This window comes from Contarinia nasturtii, unplaced genomic scaffold (assembly GCF_009176525.2).
Source record: "Contarinia nasturtii isolate CC-2019 unplaced genomic scaffold, AAFC_CNas_1.1 Cnas_scaffold_810, whole genome shotgun sequence".
NCBI lineage: Eukaryota > Metazoa > Arthropoda > Insecta > Diptera > Cecidomyiidae > Contarinia > Contarinia nasturtii.
Window position 1 is genome coordinate 2,988,713 of NW_022198157.1, and position 20,770 is coordinate 3,009,482.

The 20,770-nt window shown below is 34.8% G+C and overlaps 2 protein-coding genes across 2 annotated transcripts; one reads left to right on the forward strand and one right to left on the reverse strand.

Moving 5' to 3' along the window:
• Positions 1 to 479: 479 nt before the first annotated feature.
• Positions 480 to 5,747, forward strand: LOC116342149. The gene is made up of 6 exons (XM_031769650.1): positions 480 to 697; positions 1,832 to 2,006; positions 2,099 to 2,402; positions 2,461 to 2,668; positions 2,993 to 3,228; positions 3,335 to 5,747. The coding sequence occupies exons 2-6, from the start codon at positions 1,846 to 1,848 to the stop codon at positions 4,547 to 4,549; spliced, it is 2,124 nt and encodes a 707-aa protein (XP_031625510.1). The 5' UTR covers positions 480 to 697; positions 1,832 to 1,845; the 3' UTR covers positions 4,550 to 5,747.
• Positions 5,748 to 11,091: 5,344 nt separating this feature from the next.
• Positions 11,092 to 12,455, reverse strand: LOC116342156 (putative lysozyme-like protein). Its single transcript, XM_031769658.1, has 3 exons — positions 12,371 to 12,455; positions 11,888 to 12,269; positions 11,092 to 11,652 (listed from the first exon to the last, which is right to left on the reverse strand). The coding sequence occupies exons 1-3, from the start codon at positions 12,413 to 12,415 to the stop codon at positions 11,267 to 11,269; spliced, it is 813 nt and encodes a 270-aa protein (XP_031625518.1). The 5' UTR covers positions 12,416 to 12,455; the 3' UTR covers positions 11,092 to 11,266.
• Between the last annotated feature and the right edge of the window lie 8,315 nt (positions 12,456 to 20,770).

Here is a 20,770-nt window from a genome sequence, read left to right on the forward strand (position 1 = left end):
TTGAATAGAGACATGGAGTTTATTTAATCATTTTCGTTTTTGATTTTTTTTCTTATATCTTTTGAAATATGTCGTTGAAACGGGTATGTGTTAAATGGAATAGAATAGAAAAAATGCCATTTAAATAATTTGACGGCTTTTGATGTCAATCAATTTCCGTATCTAGTAATCAAACCAAAATTCAGTCAATCTTTGCCATGGAAATCGATTGTATTGGGCGCTTGCGCGACAATTTAAAAATTTTTACTCATCAAAGTTCAATAAATCACATGGAATGTATGGTATCGTCTGCGACGAACAAGTACACATTACATTGAATCACAACACATGCAATTTGGCCAAATACAGTGCATCTTTTTCATTCTTACCATTGTGCCGTTTGGCGAGACATTTGCCTTCTCTATCATTTGCTCTCTCAAGTGTGCGAGTATATTTTCCAATTGTGTGTGCTCATGAAAGCATTCATTTTTGTGTGTGCTTTTCGCATTTACTGTAATACATGTACTCAGTGTAAACGGATTCACTCACGCTCTCCACTCATCAGTTTTCCTTCAACTGGTGTGCGATTGTATTCCAGTTTTTTTGTGTTTTGCAAAGTGTCTGGTCGACCAAGTGTGACGGAAAAATTAACATTCGATATTTTTTCTGGTCATATATTTTGTGCTGCTGCATTCAACTTTTAAGTCCAAGAAAAATGGTAAATCATTTACAAATAAATTTTATGTGAAAAATCTATGAAGGTTGAATAAAATCAAGTGAACAAAGAAAAAAAGGTTATGAATATTGTGTGTCGTGAGTTTGCCTTGAAAAGCTGAGTTGCTTGAGTGAGAATGAGAACAAGTATGTGAAAAATGAACGCCAGTTGAGATATCTACCACGTATTGCTTTGGATGTTTGAAAGTGTCACTCTTTTTTGCTCTTTAGTTTGCGTGAAAATCAATACAAATAAATGTGTTGTCTGTGCACAGTGTGTGATCTCGATTAGAGATACGATTGAAATCGAAAGTGACTTTTCCAGCACGCGACGCTTGAAAATGATTTGATTTACTTTCTCTCTCTATATTTCTCTCACTCTCCGTCTCTATCGCTCTCTCTCTATCTGTATTTTTATCGAGGAGAAAATTTGCGTTATTATTTTGTATGGTCGTTTGGGAGTTTTAACATGTGCAAAATAAAATAGTTGAAAATTACCTGCGACGAATAGAGAATGAATAGAATGGCCATGTTGAAAACAATACCGTTTTATTTTAATTTCTTTTCCACTAGCATAGGTTTGGTGTGTGTATTAGTATACATACATACATTTACTCTTGCTCGTGCTGTCCACTTTGTGCATCTCAAGTAAATTGGGCTAGTCGATGAATTTTCATTCTCCATGTACATGTTGCAAAATGAACGTGGCACACAAAGTATGCGTAAACAAAAGAATATTTTTTTTGCATTGAATAGATGGGAGATGGTAAGAGAGCGAGCGAGAAAATCACCATCCAATGAAAAGTGAACAAGAATTATTATGCCCGTATATATATTGAACTGATAGTCCAAATATGCCAGAGTCTGTGTGTGTATAGTGAAATTATGGTGAAAGAAATACTATATTTGCGAATCGTTTGATAGAATTTGACATGACCTAGCCTGTTATTCAGGTTAGATTTCAACGAAAAAAGAAAGATATTTCATTTTAACTGCATATTGCAACCATCGCCTAAAGTGATGTATTACAACTCGACAACAACGATAGCAGCGAAAACTTCTGTTAACCTCATAAGATTCGAAATGAAGATTGATTAAGCTTTTATGTTAAATGTCTTTTTTTTTCTACAATTTTCAGACGTTGTGTTAGCAATGGCCAAACACCAGCGTCGGTCGTTTGCTAAAGATAATTCGCCACAATCATATCAAGATGAAATGCATCGACAATCCAATCACCAGAAATCGAAATTGGTGACAAAACCGAATTTACGCTACGCGAAAAATCCAATTAAAAACGAATCACGGAAGAACAGGTACTCAAACAATTAAACACCCATTAAATCTGAAACGTCAACCTTTTTTTGATGACACTTTTTTCCGTCTGCAAACAAAAACAAAACCATAGAAATCCGCGGAACGAAGGCCACCATGCGAAAACCAAAAATCAAACATATCCGCATCATCGATCCCCTCCGCCCCTTCCATTCATCCCACCCGAACATTACTACATAGTCAATGCAACTGAACCACCAAGTCTTGAGCAAATGGCTGCCGAACGAGAACGAATTCGTACCGAATTTTTTTCAACGTATGATGCAATGACTGGCGTGCGAATCGCCACCACTCTCGGTGGATTTTTTGGCTTAATGGTGTTTTTAGTAATTTATAAGAGCCGCGGCGAACGAATCGAAACAATGAATGCATTAAAGGTATCATATTTCATATCATTTTAAAAACGGTATTATAATATTGATTGTGTTTTTTAAGGACCCCAAAATTGCTGCAGTTGCAGCAGCTGTTATGCAAGAAGAGGAGGATCGTGAGCTGGCCGAAGCGATGGAAGCAACTGGATTGTCTATTTACCCAGATGATTATGTGGATTCGTTTCAATATCGTTCACGAAATCGAATGATGTCACTTGGAAATGTGAGCGCACCACCCACATTAAATCAGACGGGACGATTGTCATCGATTGGTAAATTAATTTTTTTTATGTATTCATCCCACTTGTCTTCATTCACATTCAAATGAATGACGAAGATGTATCAATTTTCAATTTATTGACAAACATTATATTCAGCTCAGGAAGCTAAGGTCAGGCGCTGAAACGGAGTGAAAAACAATAGAAGTGATTGTTATGGTTATAGAAATCGCTATCACTTCTATTGTTTTCACTCCATTTCAGCGCCTGGCGTTAGCTTCCTGATTCAGCTGACTAAAAATATCTCAATATAATGTCTGGCATATTCATGAAATCAATCTCATTTTGTGTGCTGTTTTTTGCCATTTCATTTCGCAGGCGGTTACAGCAGTTTATTAACACCGACTCAGCGACGTTTTTCTTATGCCGGATCTTATCGTAAAAGCAATTCTGTTGAATCATCTCGTGTATTTTGTGCCTATCCGATAAATGAAAGCTTTGATTATTATATGGAAAGTGACGGAGACGAGGCCGATGACGAATTCGATCAAATAACAAGCAGCAATGATGTGGACGATCGTGTGCAACGACACAATCTCTCAACACCACAAGGGGTAATTTTTGATTCGGTTCTTTGACGTCATTCAATCATTGAAACACAAAATTAATGAGATCGTAAATATTTAATGATTTTGGTTTTAATTTTTCGGTTATTTATAGACCTGTGAATCGCGTCGCTGCAGTAATATAACTTGCTGTAGTACAGAAAGCTCGTATTTGGAACGAAGATGCTCGTCAATAACTTTAGGTCTAAGCCCACTACCGGCAATATCATCACGATGTCCAAGCACAACAAATATTTGGGATTATGTTCATCAGCCGCCAGATATTCAATTAACACAGCCAACGCCACGCGTATCACCGTGTTCGAGTGAACGCCATGATCAAAAGCATTACTACTACGATGGCGGTGGCGGTTGCAGTGGCGGAAGTGGCAGTGCACGCCGTTGGAAGAAAGCACAAAGAAGACGCTCAATGGATCAGGAATCATTTGATTCGACAAGTACGTATCCGGATTCACGTAGCCGTCGATTTTACTACGATGAAATCGAGGAAGAAGAATTGGCCGAAACGACAGTATTAGCACAGCAAATCAATAAGTTAGGCTTAGAAACTCGATGTTTAGACGACACTATGCTTAAGTACACGTTGAACAATACATTTCAAACAAATTTGTTATCGAATCGTCGCGCTCCATTGGCCTCAATCAGTTCGCTGAAAATGTCATCGATTGATTATCAGGATTCCGATTTGCGTAGTCCCGTCTCCGATTCGGTGTTCGAAGAGACATACGCTGATACCGATGATGATATGGATCAATTTAGCACGGATACCGATGTTGAACTACAAAATGCTGAAATTTTACCATTGAAAGAAACGAAAATACGCTCACGGAAAATGAATGCAAAAACTGTTGCACGCGTTGAACGCACCGAAATCGATGCATCGACTAGCACAAATAACATATCGATTGCGATGCAAACAAGTTTTATTGGTTTGAATAACAGTGATTTGAATGCGGAAACAATTTGTGAAATTGATGAAATTGGACCTCAAGCTCAGAATAATAATCGATCGACGGTCGATACGGTAACACATAATAAGCTATTTCAATCGAGCAGCACAAGCAGCGAAAATAATAACAAATACAGCAAATCAACCGGCAACATGGCACAAGAAACAACATCAAATAAACTTGATAAAACTCAATTTCTATCGGAACCATTGAATCTACATTATCGTGCCGTTGTCGACGAAACGCCCATATTGCACAAATCAAATAGTAAAACAAATATTAGTATGAGAATGCCATTGAAAGGGAATCATTATAGTAGTAGCAGCCGAAGTAGCAGCAGCTGCCACAGTACCACATAGAGAGTAAAAACAGCAGAGAAAACTACAAAAGAAAAACATTTACAAAGTCCCAACACAAACACACACTTTGAACAATGAGCTTATATCATAGTGAAACAAAAATCCACTCCACCTGAGATAGACAACTGTTACCAAAAAAAAAACTGAAGAAACACACTAGAACCAACTTTTTCTAATGCCTATCATCTATAAACACACACAAACACTAACACAAAACACACACACAATACGTAGAGTGAAAACGTAAAACTACATGTTTGCAAGCATCAACTACATCTATATAACTTGTTAATTCTTCTGTGATTTTTGATATGTTCGTGTGAACGTTTCGTCGCACGGCTTAGGAGATACATGTTTTATTACAAACAGTTATGGAAGAAAGAAATTTGATGAACAAAAAATGAAATAAAAAAAAAAAACAATTAACTATTTATAGCAGCCCAAATGCCATAACGCCATTTTCTTGCGAAATATCGGTAGAAATGTATTTATGAAGAACACACACAACAAAAATAATTGATTATAGCGAAGGTTTTTATTAGAAAGCTTTTCCGAAGCGCAGATACATTGTCTAGCAACCTTAGTAACGTTTTTGAGAAAATTATCTCAGAAATGGGAGCCATTGAACATTTTGTTGACACGGTGTTGCTAAATTATTATGCCATTATATCACAATATTAGATGTAACCCTGAAATTAAAAAAAGTAAAACTTATTAACATTGCCATTTTGTAGCAGCAGCCAAATCGGCAACTGTCTGCTCGTTTCTGGGACTCTTTTCAACAATAAAACAGTTTTTTTTTTGTTTACTAGCGGATATTATAAACGAAATGAAGAAATTGCATTTACCAGAACGAAATACAAACACAAAATAGTATATATTATATCGATGGAAATGATGAAATGAACCATCACAAAAAAAAGTATAAAAAGTGACAAAAAACACACACATTTTAGCGACTAGGTGTAGTTGATGAATTTTTATTTTGCCTGTTGTTATGTCAATATGACTATTTTCAAGAAAAAACACAATGAAGAAAAAGAAATCTACGACAAAAAAATACAAAAAAAAAAATAACAAGAATAGCATGTACTATGTTGAATGTCCAAGAAAAATCAATGTGTAAATGAAGATGAAAAATTAAACAATGTGAATTAATGTTAGAAATAAACAACCTTATTTATTACTTACCCTGAAATAACAACAACATTCATTTAATTTGCGCGCGAAGAAAGCAAATGAGACGACAAAAGTGAATGCCGTTTCCATGAAGAAGACGGTAAGAGTTTTTTTCGGTAAAGTCCCAAGCGATATGATGATCTGGCAAAGGTCTCATAATTAAATTTGCTTATTCGATTCACTGTTAAATTATTCATTCGGCAAAATGACAAGTGAGACGAAGTGCTAACAACTTATTGGATTCTCTTATGTTTTCTTCTTCTTTTTTTTCATGGTAAATTGAACGTTAACATTTTCCAGTTTTCCAAAGCTTTACTGAGTTAAGCGTTCTTTCAACGGGTGACTCCATTCAAAACGAAATGCAAATTCCTCCACCTAAGAAATCTTTCGCGCAGCTTTTTCCATCCATGGTGTTGCCATCGTTGTGAACATTTCAAACGGCAAAGTAAACGAAACCAATTCTTTGCAATTATTTATGTATGTTTCATTCACAGTTTTGTGAGCTGAATACATTGTACACAAACACGTAAAATATATCGAACTATAAAGTTTTACGATGCGTGTGTTGAGTATATATGAAAAATGTCAATATTTCAGTTAGATGTATTCAAACAAAACTTCATAAAACTACCGTCTTTTTTCATTCATAATCATAGTCATAAATAATCAGACAATATATTGAATTAACTTTTTACGTCATTGTTTTAATGATGAATCACTTTTCTTGTTTAAGTGATTGTTCATTATAATAATAACTTCTATTGTTTGAGTCCATTTAGCTGGCTAACGTACTGTCAGCTCAACTGACCAGTTAGTTCAATATATTGTCTGTAAATAATAGATCACAATAAGCTGTGGAAATGAGAGAGAATTTCTTTGCTCGTTCGTAACGCAAGACTCTTGTGCCAAACAAGTTTTCATCAATTTTCTGAATTGAAAGAGAGAAGAGGGAAGTTGCTCAATAATTCGAATCAATATCCAAGTGTAATTATTTCATCTTTGTTTCAACGGCCATGAGAGGTATAGAGAGAGAAAGCCGTACATCAGTTAGAACTACAAGAAATGTCCAAATGCAAACACAAAACTAGGTTTAAATTGTCAGCCATGATGTGGCACAAACTTTTAATTGTACACTTTTAATTAATCATTTCAAAGTTGCGATAAAATGCTCCCATTTATTCAAGGTGGTCACCAGATATGCGCATCATCGTTATTATTATTATTATTAGAGGAAAACAAAAAGGAAGGCATGTTTCAATATGAGATAGATAATAAAAACAACTATATTATTCACTATAGAATGAAGGAAACAATTGTGTTGGGTCTGTAGTAATCTGATAAATTGATGGAAAATAAAAAAAAATTTGAATTTAAAAACAAACTTAAATTCCGTTCTTTATCCCCGAAACATTGTTCTTCACTTCAAACGATACAGTTTTATTCTTATTTCAAACATTGCCAGGCTCTGACCACTATAAGCTCCACAATGTCATGTCGAATAAAATTGGAGCAACAGCAGCAGCAATCGTAAGCAGGAGTAGCATTCACACCATAATCATCATCATCATCATCATCATTGTAGTCGTTGACCTATTTTTACGTTTTACATTTTTACTTTTTCTCATTCGAAAAGTTTTAAGAGTGCCAAAAAAGTTAGTCGTTTTCGTTTCCATTTCGTCCCGCTGAGTGCATGTTTTACCATTGCATCGACCAGTTTCATTTCCTTCCTTCCAGATAAAAGCCGGTGACTTTTTAAACTTTCCACCGAAAATGTATTGGGATTCTGTTCAACAAAGAAAAAGTCAAAGAAAAAACAATGTGACATAATTTATGATTCGTTCTTTTTTTCAAATGCTTCTTCAATTGAATAAAAAGTATAATTAGTTTAATGTGACATTTTGAAGGGATTTTACACCTTGACCAAATGGGAAAATTGTAAAATCGTTTACCACACGACTGCAATACTCAACCCACATATACACGTCCGAAATGAATGGGTGTCAGATTTCATCCAGATATTCCTCATGTCGACCACAGTAGACAAACATTATCCCACGCAGCATTTCACATTGAAACATTAAACGCTTTTGTAAACAGGCCGCTTAGTGCTTATTTTAAGCGCACACAATCCGAATATAAATACTTGCTTTGCACCAAAAGTGTTCCTTAAACCATTTCGATACATCGCAGTAATAGTAGTAATAAAGAACACACATGAAAGTTGGTGTGCTTTCGAATCGTATATCAAATCAAATGTATGAATGAACGAATGCCGATGATTTTATGAGCAAATTGTAATCGAACCTTACGCTAATGGTGAAATGTTTTGTTGATTCGATTAGATGCTTCCTCTGCCTTGATTGCTAACACTTTGTCGATATACAGCTGTATTATATTATTGTTGTGTATTGAGGCTTTGTTTGCGTTAAAACTTCTCATCCAGCGAACAAATTCGATATACGAATAGGACAAGAGCATATCGAGTCCGATGGTTTGGTAATATCAAATGATTTTCCGTTAGTTGAGCTGAGCGTTCATTCAATGAACCAACAAATGAGTTTTGAAAGGGTACGCATAATCAATATCAGATACGGCTTCGACTTTATTTCACGCGCCACGAAATGAAGACATCGAACAGCATTTAACGTTGAAAATTTTCAACATAATGGCAAAATTGTTTCTAAATACTTCTTTGAGTTGAACAGTTTTGTTTCTTCTGTTGCTATATCATTTCTTTGTTCATTTGTTGTTGTTTATGCAAAAGTTTCTCATTCGTCGTTGGCGTTGTGGTGTGGTGGTGGTGGTATTTTTGGCATGACGACTTTTCAAAGGCGAACAGATTCAAAAGTCGTAATCATTACTCTTTGAAAATAATTTTTGAAATTTTAATGAAAATGTGGCCATTTCATTGTGGTTTTTGTTTACTTTATGACTGCACCAAAGTATCTAAATATGTTTCATGTGTCTCTTGGGCATACCATACGCTACACCGCGTTAAATCATCCCCTCTTCATTTATCATCACTGTTTGGTTGGAGAACACGTTCTCTCAAACTAACTTACAGCTTATCACTTATGACATTTTTTTTGACAATAAAAGTGTGGACAGTGAAAAACAATAATATTTTCTTTTTCAGAATTTACGTTGATTAGCCATGTCACGCGGTATTTACGCGTCTAATTCTTAATAAGCGTTTTCCATTTAAGCCCGACGATAAATATACACAATGAATTATTTATTATGAACTTTTGGACGAAATAATTTATTATGTTCTGCGTTTCGTTTGGCCCGGAGCACTACGCGTTTTATGTTTTCATTGAAAACTTTGGCATTTTATTGATTTATAATTATAATGGTATACGGAAGTAAAAACATGTTGGTCTTATCTTTTGCTTGTGGGGCCAGTTGTCGAACTTGTGCATAAAACTTTGATCATATGCCACACACCGTAACATATAACAGTACCTATAAAACACAAATACACATCTATTATTGCCAGTCTTGGTGGCAGTAAATTGATAAGAAGTTCATTTACTATGTCATTATTTACCTAAAATTAAATAGATCACGTTGAAATAATTTGATTGTTATCATGCGATTGACCGGAAGAGAAAATTCATTAATAAATTATTTTAATGGTGTGTATTTTGGCGTAATATTTAGATTCAAATCAAAATGATAATAAAATGGATTGGAATTTTCGATTCGAAATGCGTTTACCGAATTGAAACGTTTGATTTGGAAAACGTCTCGGCAACGCGCGTCTCATATATTATTTCGATAAATTGTAAATGGCGTTAATGTAATTAGACGTTTAAATGTTTGCCACTCGCTGCGTGCCTCTCTCTCTATCTATCACTTAGTGCGCATTTCATTCAAACAATGAGTTTAAAATGTATGAACTTGCAAATAGATCAGGTAGCTAGTGAATAAATCAAGATTAGATGACACTAGGAATGCGAAAAGGCGAATTCAATACAGACACAGCGACAACTAACGGGTACTTTATTTGCTTAATGAAATAAACAATGGTTGAATTGTATGAGCGAGAAATAGAGAGAGAGAGTGACTCGATGAGAATCGCTGGAATAAAGGCATATAAAGACATTGTCAGTGTGAACGAGGGAACTGAGCCAGTAGTAAAATTAGATAAATAGGGTAAATCGTAAAAATAATTTGACCTAATTCCATTCAAATAAATGTAATTTATGTGTATTTGAACATCAAATAATTCAGTTCGGGGCAAATCGAAATATAAACAACAACATTAACAACATACATAAATATCAGTCATATTAAACAAAAGCTACGTAATTAAACTAAAGACGATGCCCGGAATTTAGAGCATGCTCTTGCTCTATAGCGTGAAATGAATCAATGGGAACATAAATATGTACACAAAAACGAAATAAACATTAACGCTCGGTCGCTCGAACACGGAATTTATATTTCGACAATGAAAAACACATTTCCAGTTTTGATATTTCGTGTCGTTGTTTACACGACAACGAGAAAAATGAGGACATTCTCAATCATTAAGTTGATATGATTTTTTAATCAGCTGATATCAATTATACTTTGATGCAATTCATGATCATCTCTTTTTCGCCTTTACTTTGATACAAAGTACTCAACGGAAGCATTTGTTTTTGACGGTGAAAAAAAATATATATTTAATTATGAATATGTACAAACTCTTTTGCTGTGCCTAAGTACCCTTTCTACCCTATGAAAGAGTGTTGGATTTAATGAAGAGGGAAGCAACCGTAAAGCAAACAAAATCCATTTGCGATTTTGGACACTTTTTTGTATGCCGTTTTTTTTTCCTGTGCCGCTCGTAAGAGGACACATTTTTCGTAATGCACAATATACGGAAGAGGAAAACTTGTGACCGGAGATAATCTTTGGCGTGTGATGTGGATGCTAAATAAAATTGTCTCTCTTTCTCTTGTGTTTTTTCTACTCTTTTTACTTTTCACTTAGGGCACACAAATTACACAATTTCCGCTGGCAAAAAAAGAAAGACAATATCAAACGGAACACACACACACACACACATACAAAAAAATGGCATAAATTTAAACATTTCCCATTTCGCCTGTTACATTCAGTGGCCCTGGCTTACTACAACTGTCCTTCCCTCTCTTGCATAAATACTGTGTGCAGTAACAAACCGACAAAATCTGTTTTTAATGATAAAACGTAAAAAAGGATCGTTTCACAAAAGGTCGGACAAAGTTTTCGTATTGCTCATGGCATTTGACGATTCAGGAGATAAAGAAAAAAACAAATTAGCCAATTTTCGAATGTATTTTATTTTTGGACGATGGTACGGTATGATGTGTGTGTGTGTGTATGGACGCGCGAAATGAAGTAAACATTTTATGACATTAGTATGATAGCGTTATTTTTGTGAAAATCTTGTTATGTAAAATGTATGTTTGTTTGTTTTTTTCTCGTTTCGGTTGCATTTTTAACGTTTTGAAATGTTAATATTTTTTTTCCATTTTCGATGGGATCATGTTGCTTTTATGTGGATCACCCAGTAACTGTTGCATTTGCACTAGCATTCGCCGACGCATTATCACCGCTAGCTTCCGCATTTCCTTCTGCTGTAGCACTACCACCGCCACCGCCACCGCCACCATTTGTACTTTCTGTACCACTTGTACTGCCTGTTGTGCCTGTAGTGCTTGTACTGCCTGTTGTGCCTGTAGTGCTTGTACTGCCTGTACTGCCTGTACTGCCTGTACTGCCTGAACTCGGTGCTGTATTTATATTAATATTTGTGTTGTTATTTATGATAGAAATATCGTTATTAATGTTTATAACAATATTATTCGTTCCATTCGCTCCTGCACTGATAGAACTGTTCGAAGAGCCCGAACCCGTAGAGCCCGAACCCGTAGAGCCCGAAACAGTAACTAAAAATAAACCAACGAATTAAATAAAAAATCGATTCTTTGGAAATGGTTATTTTAAGCAAATCTGTCCATTAACTCAAACCATACGAAAGATTGCATCGAGGTTGAATAGAGAAAAAAACACAAACAATCATCTACATTCTTGATATTTTTGCCAATCGATACGTCAACATCTTATCCTTTAAAAGCATGCATTTACTTCAAGCATTCGAGTAATAGAACATTAAACCTTTACCGGATGTACTACCGCTGCTGCTTGTTACTAAGGCACTCGATGAAGCTACTACCGTACTCAATAATGTCGACAAAGTTGAAGCGATTGTTGTTGTACATTTTCTTCTCCTTCTCCGTCGTCGTTTTTTCTTTTGTCTTAAGTGTTTCCGTTTCGAGCAGCATTTTTTCGAGCGTTTTTTCAACGCGCTTGATGTTCTTTTTGTTATATAGGTACGACGATTAGTGGAACTTCTTGAGCGACTTGTTGACCGTTTTCGTTTGCTATTAATTCGCACAACACTGCGTATTCGACGTAATGCCATTGGATGTGCGTCTGGCATTGTGTCGATCAATTCATTTGCATTTGATTCAGGTTGACTTTCTGATTTCGCAACATGTTGCACCTAAAAAAGAAAAAGCGCTCACTTTAACGTTCAATTTCACTTGCATGCACAAATCTTTTTCTATCTCCCTCCCTCTCCCTCTCTCTTTCTCAATCACTTACAATATGAACAATGCTCACAATAAACAATGCACAAATATATCTCATGATTTGTTCATCAATGAAAAAAGCATGTGTTGAATAAATCATTACATGTTCGACTAAAAATTTGTGCTTCACACGACATCGAGAGAGAGAGAGAACGGCGTAAAAAGTGACGGTATGGAATATGATTACCTTGAAAATGTCAAACAAGGGGCGAATCATGGATAAAATTAACCACAAAACAATGTGTTAACATGAGATTTTTGTGGCGGAACAAATATGATTTATTACATGCAAACCCCTCATTGTTTCAATGCGAGCTAAATTGTCATAATGAAAATTAATTGCCAAATGAAATAAAATAACTTTTACCATAATAATAAATTTTCATTTTTAGAAAATGTGTGTGTGTGTTTGCGTGCGTCTAATAAAATAGAATTAGTTTTAGTTGCTGTGCTCCCCTTGATTATCAATCCAATATGCTCAGGTGTGATTTATAAATTTGTTTGCCAAATGCTTGTTAACAACAAAACAAGTGACAATGTGAAACAAAGCCAAAAACATGTGTCAACAGCCGATAAAATGCAAACAAAGGCCCTTTGATCAATTGCAATTTGCTTACTTTTTATTTGGAAGTTTGTTTTTGTTTTTATTTTCTATGTTTTTCTGGGCCGTTGTTAAACGCAAAAAAAAATAATTTATTGAGGTCATTCTCATACCAATGTATGGTAGAATTTTGCTCTGATAACCAAATGGCTTCCCATAAACTAACAAACAAAAATACCTGCACACAAAAAACACATTCCATTACTTTTCCATTCGAATGAATAACACATTAAATTCATATCTTTTTTTTTGTTTATGTTATGCAATTAGGAAACACATACCAACACCATTAGAATCAAAAATGTCCACCAATTTATGGCATTTTAAATGTGCTGTAATTAGCATTTGGTAAAAGCAAAAAAAAATCAATTTTCTACTGAATCAGCAATGTATAGTGTTTTTTTTTTAAATCACTACACCCCATGTGTGTTACGATAAAACGAAGAAGACAAAGAAAAAAAATGGTTTCGGGAAAATCCTGAATATATTTGGGGATTTGTTGCCTCGGGTCGAAGTATCAGTGTAAGATTTCACCTCAATTTGCTTGAGCCACGCGTAGAAACGTCGTGCAGTGTTTTTGTCAACATCCCATTTATCTCCGGCGATAGTGTCTTCCCGTGTCTCGTGTCATACTATTTACTATGCGAGAACCAGCGAGAACAAAAACAAACAAATGTCTGAATACATAATTCACCATTAAAATGAATGTGCGAATTATTGTGATTGGTGGTATGAGTGAAGCGAACGAGAAAGAGTGTGCATGCGTGTCAGTAGCCAGATGCCAATCAGTATACAAATATGTTTGGAATTGAAATTCCATAAGATAAACAAAAATAAAATTGATGGCATCGAGTTTGGCATAACAAAGTGTGGAATAGCTATCAATTTTATTTATTGTCACACAATCGGATTCCATCAATTGTAGTAATATTAACAAAATGCCATATCCATGTTTTTAACAGCCCCATTTTTTTGTCGATTGGTTGTGCCTTTTTGTCGGCTGCTTTCGCCTTTTCCATAACAAATCGACTTTGTGCCATTGAATTTACAAACAAGAATGACATTAAAATGTGGAGTTTCCCTTTTTTTATTGGAAGGATATTACCACTCATAAGTCCCTGATTCCTTAAAAACCAATCTATTTTCACAATCAATTTTCCGTACCGAAAAATGGAACGGGACGTTGAATAGAGAGCCATGATGATGTCTTTGGTTGCCAAATAACATTCTTTTCTCGTGAAAATGATAAATGTTAGTTTGATTTTTAAAGTGAATACCAGTTGTTAACCCATTACAATACTAAGTACTCGGCCAAAAATTAAATTAAAAATCAGTAAAATCAATGATATTCAATGTGCGAGAAGAGGGGAGAAAAAGAGCATATAATAACACTTACCATTCCGTATGCTGAACGAGTTGCTCATTATGTTGGTTATGTGCATTTTATTGGGGGCGCATAATGGTAAAAAAATGAAGAGGTTGTGTGCTGTGTGTTGCTCATAACTAAATGCCATAAATATGCAAATAATCAAAATTTATATCGAACAATTTAGAATGGTTTGAGTAGTATAGATATGCCGGTTCTGGCGTGTTTTGCCATCAAGAAGTGTTTCGTACTTATATCATTTGTTTTAACATAAAATTTTATTTTTCTGTTTGTATTCTACAAATTTTTTTCAAAATTTTTCATATTCTTTTATTGTATTCATTTATTAATATTCATCACATTGCAAATCAAAAATATTTATACATTATCGATTTCTTGCGATGCGCGCCAATTTTTTTTTTTTTTTTGCTTTCTGCCATACTCCTTATCATTTGTCTTTACATTGAATTAGAGTTTTCTGTTTGCTCTCGAATTTTTTTTTTGCATTTTCAATTGTTTTTGTAAAATTTTGAAACAAAAGGAGACATTTCTACGGTGCATTTGTAGTATGTATGGTCACCAAATCTATTCAAAACTAATTGCACCAATGTTTTAATTTATTTTCTTCAATTGAATAAAGCCCTTAAATATCATTTCGGTAGTTTCAATTGACATTTGAGCTGGTGAGAATGAAAATGGGAATATACGAAGCACAAAGTACGTTGATTTTGTTATAACGGTTCTTAACACCGTTTATGCTTATTTATTGTTGTTTCGTTCTCTCACATCAAGTGTGTGAGCAAACAAGTGAGCGAGAGAGTGAGTAAGTGAGTATGTAAGTGTATGAGTGAGTGAGTGAGTAAATCTGTGTGCTTGCATGTAACTATTATTATGATACAGTAGCGAGTCATGTTATTATTAATGACTTATATTAAATTGCTCAGTGAAAACAGAAAACGATTTAGGGTTGCTTTGTTAGTATAGATCCATTTTTCGATCGTTCGTGTGTTTCAGTCTCGCGACTCTCTGTCCTCGGCTGTCCATTTCGTTGCTCTCATCTTTCTCATCCTTCGTCTCCCTCTCTGCGTGAGGTGCACGGTCGAAGTTGTATGGTTCCCGTATGTGCGCATATTTAATTACACATAAATTTAAATAGCATGCACCATGCACAGAACTGCGTTGCTCTGTTCTGTTCTGCCTGGCAGTATAGCCAATGTTAAATAGGTCAGGCAACGTTCAAATGAATTGCAACGCTCACAAGTCGGGGGCAGCATTAGAACATAAATTGAACGGTTGTTTTTCAATGCACACATTTTCGTCATGTTTGTATGTATGTGAATGTGCATGAGAAAATTGTGTCAATTATGCTGCTATATCTACTTGAAATTTATCCATTTAACTTCACCCATCATTAAAACGAACGACAAACAAGAGCGAAAGAGAAAGGGAGATGAGGAAGAGAAAAAAACGGTCGCAATTCACAAAGCCATCGAAAATTTAATTTGAAGTGCCAGCACCGATACCAACCGACATCATGCATGATGATGACACCACCAATAGATATTTTGAGCGCGTTTTTTGCATCCAATCTTGATACACAGGGATTGAGCGCAAATGAACGAAACAGAAAGGTACTGGTTTAGAAATAATAATATTTTAACGACAATAAAATGTTGATACAATTCATTGCGATTCCGTAAAATACGTGAATACAATGTCATTGCTCGCGGAATTTCCCAAACAATTATTACACAAGTGACAGAACAGTATGCCATCATCATTGAGCTCCTGCTGAGCTCGACCGCACTTTCATAATCATCCTCATATCTAGTGTGCTTTTGCTGAGAGATTGAATGAGGCAGAGATAGAGAGAGAGAGCAGGCGGACGCACAATCGTATGGTGCAAATCTCTTAACACTATCTGTCGCTGTTGTTCGACATGTGTAAGCAATGAACATTGTGTGCCATTTTTCGTAAAAATGACTATTGGTATGTTATAGTGATAGCGTGAAATGAATGAGACATGCATAAACACAAACAGAAGCGCAAACACACATACATAAACCATTGAGTGAAACAACATAAACAGCAATTTCTGGCAAGTCCTTTTGCACAATCCAGCAATTGTGCTCGAGGCTAGGAATGCGTTTTCGGAATGTTACTTCACTTGTTATTTATCCCATTGCGTTCTCACATGTCTTTGTGCTTTGTATTGCCAAACAGGATCGACAAACATACTCGACTCATGTTGATACGATGATCGTCTGATGGCGACCGAACGAAACAATTGGAACGCGAAATATTTGCCAAACACCCACACTCAAACCCAACTCCTCTCACACATTCACTCACTCCATCGAACCGACCACCATTCTCTTATGGGACGAAATGAAAATGAATGCTCGGTAGCTTCTGACAATCATTCTTAATGTATGCTATTTGCAAATCCAAACCACAATATGGTATTTATGCGTTTGGACCGTCGCATTGCCTTTTGTTCCAATTCCAATTAATTTTATTAGAATTATGTGCAGAGCACTTTTGTCATCGTGAGCTAACTATTCATCTATATTATATACTTGAATATTTATACTTTATACATGTTATATGTATAGAAGATTCTCTCACACAGATAGAGTGAGAGGGAGAGAGAAAGAGGAGGACGAGATAAAGAGAGACGGAGAGTGAATGGAATACAAAACAAAAGTAAAACGACAATCGAATCGTGAGGCACTGATTCCGTTCGAAATGTCAAGTATTATGCAATGGAATTTCGATTCGAAAAACATTGGTATTGGTGGTTTTTTGATAGCAACAACATGATTGAAATAACAATGCTGGGAATTATTTGTGGCAAAGTTAGTTGATTTGGAATTCGAATTTAGAAACGACATTCATTTTGTTTGATTTCACATGTTGTGGCATTCCAACTATATCGGCGATAAAAACGGTGCCAATCTTATTTATAAATATTTATTAGATTTACATGATTTGAACAAAAAATCATTTTAAATGAGCAATTATTTAGAATAAATAAAAAAATTCAAAAACATTCAGAATCTCAGCTCAAATAATATTTTGACAATTCAATTCGCGCAATTCAAGCATTATCAATTGGATATAATCTTGGCATTTCATCCGTCAATTGTGTGGCTGATACCAACCGAAATGTTTTGGAAATCACATGAAGTTTTAGCGAGCATGAATGGCAAAAACTATACAGTTGCAAATATTGATCAATTTTTCTATGCCATAGGAGATTCAAACAATGTAGAAATTAGAAAAGATTCAGCCTCATATAATGGCAGGGAGGTACATAAAATTTTACTTTTTTGCCCAATGATGATTTTGCATGTATCTTTTTTTAAGTTTGAGGTTTGGCAAGAAATTTAATTTCAACCCATTCATGACGAAAGATGACGGCGTTGGAACAGTAAACAGACGGTCTTTATTCAGTTGTGAAAATTGGAAAAATAAATCAACCAATGCCAACCATAATATTTAAATTGAGGAATTTCAACATATGGATCACCAGGATATTATTAGGGATTACAGAGTTATCCGTTATATAAAGAAGATACTCTCGAGAAACTCAGAAAATATGAACAGAAAAAATACAACAAGAATTAAGCATTAAATGAGAGCTGAATTTAATACGAATAGCACAGAAAATATCATCATGAAAAACTCACATTCGAATAAACATAACAAGAAAATACAATAAAAAAAGTGATAAGTAAATGAACAAACATGTGGTAGACACAAACTAGAAAACTAAAAAAACTAAGAAAAATTAGCAATACTTATCACATGATTTTATGTGAAGCGTCACAATCTAGACAAAAACTGTTTCTTTATTTTACAGATTTTTGAGTAAGCATATAAGTACCAATATAAAAGAGTACCAATTCTTAGGAGAAATGCCAATAAGCTATAGATGTGAAACAACCAAAAAGTTCTTAAAAAAAGAATGTACAACAAAAATTTGATTTTGACAAATTTAATTTTTTATCTATTGTGCAACATTCCGAAAATGATTTTCTTTAAAATACATCTAGTGTCTCATAGAAAAACGATGATTCCATTCGAAACGTCAAATATTATGCAACGGAATTTCAATTCGAGCAGCATTGGCATTGGTGGTTTTTTGATAGCAACAGCCACGGCATGATTGGAATTACAATGCTTGAAATTGTTTGTGGCAAATTCGCGATATATTCACCAAGCAACAATGACAATAAAAACAACCACAACAACAGCACCAAAAAATGTGCGATGCATCATTTATAAAAACAATTCGAAGCATATAACATTTTTCACAAACAACAAATTGCGACATTCAACGCATGAATATATTCAACAAATTCTATATCTCTCACTCCATGTGTAGTTATTCCTCTCGTTTGTTGTCTGTCTCACTCTCATTTTTTGCGTCCTTTTCTGTCTCACACTTCGTTTGCTCGAATTTATTCAGCGGAAATATGTGTTCTCTTTAAATGTCGAGAGAAATACAGTCTCTCACTGGATGCGAATCAAGCATGCGGTTGTGTACCGAATTAAATGACTGTCACAATGCGAGATGGGATCGTTGTTGTTTTTTCCTCTTTCTCTATCTCTCTCGCTCTCTCTCCCACACAAATCACATGTAGCCAGTCACTCCCCCAAATACAAAGCGCCAAAACATTCAAATGACTTTAAATTTGGCCAGATTTGCATTTGAATTGTTATCGACTTTGAAACAAATATGTTTGATTTTCATGAAAATACATCCCCCAAATTCGGCGGACCTGTTTGTTTTTCCTTTTCTCATTATCAACAAACATTTGAAACACGCACACACACGTACATGCGCACCGATTTTAATTGTGTTGCTACAAAAACCGTCGAAAGACAATGACAAAGTAGCGTGAAAATGTTTTCTTTTGTTTTGCGGTGTGATCTTTATTTCGATTGTTTTTTTTTTGTTTTCAGAGAGAATGTTTGTGGCATCCGAATAGGAATTGGGTCAAATTCTTTGAGAACCGCGAAATTAATCGAAACGCTTGGTATTTTACAGCATCAAGATAAATACATGTGAACGTAATATCCGTTTCGTTAAAACGGTTTTTCTCACATTTGGAAAATGGAGAATAATTCGATTTTCGTGTAGGTCTTCTTTCCGTAAAAAATGTGTCTAAAATTATTTTCATTTAGGGGAGGGAAAAGAAACGAACGAAACACATGAGGTCAACCGTATTGAAATATGCTTTTCAGCATTTAAAACTTAAAGCGGATTTGTTACACTTCGTGTGGCAAATGAAGATTTTTTTTGTTATTCTTTTCGTATTCAATAGACTTCTAAAATGGTGTTTTTTTGTGAAATTAAGAAAGTAACATACTTATTTACACCAAGCCATAAGTTGAAATTCAATGGGGAGTACAATTGAGCAGGGAATTGTATTCGAATACATATGTCAGACCAGAATGTTGTATATGTCTTCCGACCAACATTGAATTTGATTAAAACTTGAAATGTTCATCTATTATTAGACATCAAAACGACATTTGGATTCGGCGAAAATGGTAAGCTTGAATATTCAAAATTGGATAAACATTTATGTGGTTTCTTTCTCTAATTCATTATTTTAAAACAATATGAACTTTAAATGATGAAAATAATAGGAGAATTTCATTCAACATTTAATTTTCATTCGAAAGAAACCAGATAAAGATAGATTGGTGCTCGAGAATCGAATTAAACATTGGATGTTATTGTGTAAAACTGACATGAAACTCGTTTAAAAGTTTTCGGGCGATGAATGAAATTAAAATGTTGATGGTCATCAAATTACGTGCGCGAAAGTCGTTGATGCTTGAAGCCGATTTGTGATGGATGCGCCAAATATACACAAATGAAGTAATTTGTTTCATTTCAACTTTTGATGATGATGAAATGATGTAAATTACATCAATTTCATCCACGGCTATACTTCGAGCAAATTTTACTTTTTCTTTTTTTTTTTTCCGTGGCCCGTACATATGGAAAATAAAGTGCTTTCAGATTGCAAAGATCTTGAATATGGAGAAAATCCCAGAGAAATGAATATCGATTTTGTGCTAGATACTAGATGCAAGCAGCTAATGTCAAAGTTACCGTATGTTCTAATGATGATGAAAAGCATGCTTTGGCATTATGATTGAGGTACATAAATTTGAATCTATTTATATTAACGCAAGAGAGAGAGAGAATAGTCCCCGCAGTTGCCAACAAAAATATTAAACGAATGAGAATTTATTAGATGTCGAAATCGATGATGATCAAATAAATTTTATGCTAACCAGAATTCGATGTCAATATGAGTGTTTGTTGTCCCCCCCCCCCTGGGTGGTGGGGAGGACGAAAAAAAAGAATAAAAATTCCATTTCGGTTTGAGTGAATCAAGCAAAAAAAAATATGATGAATACTT